At 44.9% G+C, this 1,939-nt stretch overlaps 1 protein-coding gene across 1 annotated transcript; it reads right to left on the bottom strand.

Annotated features, from left to right (window-relative positions):
* Nucleotides 1-788: 788 nt before the first annotated feature.
* On the bottom strand, nucleotides 789-1,394 carry P152DRAFT_369984 (uncharacterized protein; the record flags this gene model as incomplete). Its single annotated transcript, XM_033675492.1, has 2 exons — nucleotides 789-1,061; nucleotides 1,104-1,394. Coding segments are annotated over 2 exons (564 nt in total), but the record flags the coding sequence as incomplete, so codon positions are not given.
* Between the last annotated feature and the right edge of the window lie 545 nt (nucleotides 1,395-1,939).

Here is a 1,939-nt window from a genome sequence, read left to right as displayed (position 1 = left end):
ATCTGAGCCTTTGCTTTTAACCCGTCATCTAACATTCGATAGGTAGAGTTCCAACGAGTCTCTACATCATATTCAATGAATTTTTCCGAGAGATTCATGAATTGACAGACTTCTTTCCATTTCTGCCGTCTCTGTGGGCTCCGGTCAATCCAGAGAGCGAGAATTCGGAGCTTAGACAATGCTGTCTGACTCGATATAGATCCCCCAGCGTATAAGCTATCACAGATGGTGTATGCCTCTTCCACGCTTCCTGATTTCAAGGCGCGAAGGATATCTTGAACGATTAAGTTCAAAATATGGGCCAGGCAGCGGATGTAGCTGTCCACTCCGCGGAATAGAAGCCCGTTTGGGAGCGTCTCTGCGCCACATTTTTCGTTCAAGGTATGGAACAATTCTGAGGCCATAACTTCATTGTTACGGGCATTGTCTCCAGTAATTGTAATCAACTTTGATGTTAGATCCAACTCCACGAGAGTAGCATTAACAGCTGTCGCAAGGTTTTCTCCACTGTGTACTCCACGGAGTTCACAGAATTCTAAGGTCCGTTCCTGATATTCGAACGTCTCCGTGAGCCAGTGGCCGATTATACCGAGAATGGGAAGGTGGTTTTTGCTCGTCCATATGTCAAGCGACAAGGGAATAGTTGTGCAGGTTACGGAAAGCTCCTCCTTCAATTGAAGACGCTGCATATTAAAGCTTTCCATAAGCCGCCGTCGTAGGGTAGACCGTGAAGAGAACGGGAGTGAGATACCTGGAATATCTCGAAAGATTTGCTGGAAAGCTGGCGATTCGATGGTAGTAAAAGCTTGTTTATCATGGATAACCCATTGAAGAATATTCCGCTCAAGAAGTTGTTGGTGTGATAAGGTCTCTTTCCGAGTAAGAAGGCTAATAACGCTTGCCTGCTTCTTTGGAAGGGGTTCATCTTGAGAATGAGGGGAATAGATAGAGTGCTTTTTGTGATGCTGCTGCATATTCGAAGTAGATGTCTGCCGTAATGAATCTGAGGTCGTCCAAGGACATTGGATGCCAGTCTTCTCATTAATAAAAGCACATCGAATCTCTATATCTGTAGTTTGCCGCTTTCCTGACCGCTTTATAACCCATTCGCGAGCTACTTCAGTCGTTTGGAAATAATCCCACATCCACGCTGTAGTAGGCGCTGGGCGTTTCCGGGGCAGGATCGAGGATGATACTATTGGTGCGGAATGAGTCAGGGCCTGTGAAACTGACTCTGAGGGCAGGACTTCAGTTGATGATAGATTGACAAAAGATTCAAAATTGGATTCCGTTATTTGATCTTCTGGTAAAGTTTCATCGTATCCATCATTAAGTAAGAGGTAATTCTGTTGGTTATGGCGGGTAACCATTGCTCTATTCTCATTCAAAGCCATGATGGTTATGCTGCCAAAAAAAGTCTAGAAAGTTATCATTCAATGTAAAATATATGTAGAATCTATAATATTGCGCGTAATAGACATTATTACCGTCGCTGCGAGAAGATATACAGGAGAGAATACCAAATTAGGACGAACTCATGATTTAGCGCCAATATCGGAGACGATAATCGTATCGGCGACGATCTTGCCGATATTTATTCGCATTCGCCGTGTCTCTGCGGATACGATTGGCCGATATAAATCGGCGGGATCCTTCCTCACCGATACAATAACCGATATGGCAAGATCGTGACGATATCGTATCGGGAACACCCCTAAATTAGCCTCCTCCTTCGTTAGATTCCCCGTACGAAAGCGCTTCTCACAATAAACTCTTGCTGTCGTGGCTCATATATTCTCCTTGTACTCGTTACTCGGCCATCTGGTGTTGCAAGGGCTCGTTGTGTCGCTGCATTTAAACGGTTATTCAGCTCGATCGTATGCTCTAGAGTATAGAGAGCGGCGAACTAGGAGGCATTTCTTCACGGTCTGATGGCAGT

Source organism: Eremomyces bilateralis (assembly GCF_010015585.1).
Source record: "Eremomyces bilateralis CBS 781.70 unplaced genomic scaffold P152scaffold_32, whole genome shotgun sequence".
Taxonomy (NCBI): Eukaryota; Fungi; Ascomycota; class Dothideomycetes; order Eremomycetales; family Eremomycetaceae; genus Eremomyces; species Eremomyces bilateralis.
The sequence above is the reverse complement of the archived record's forward strand: the minus strand, read 5'-3'. Positions and strand labels throughout refer to the sequence as shown.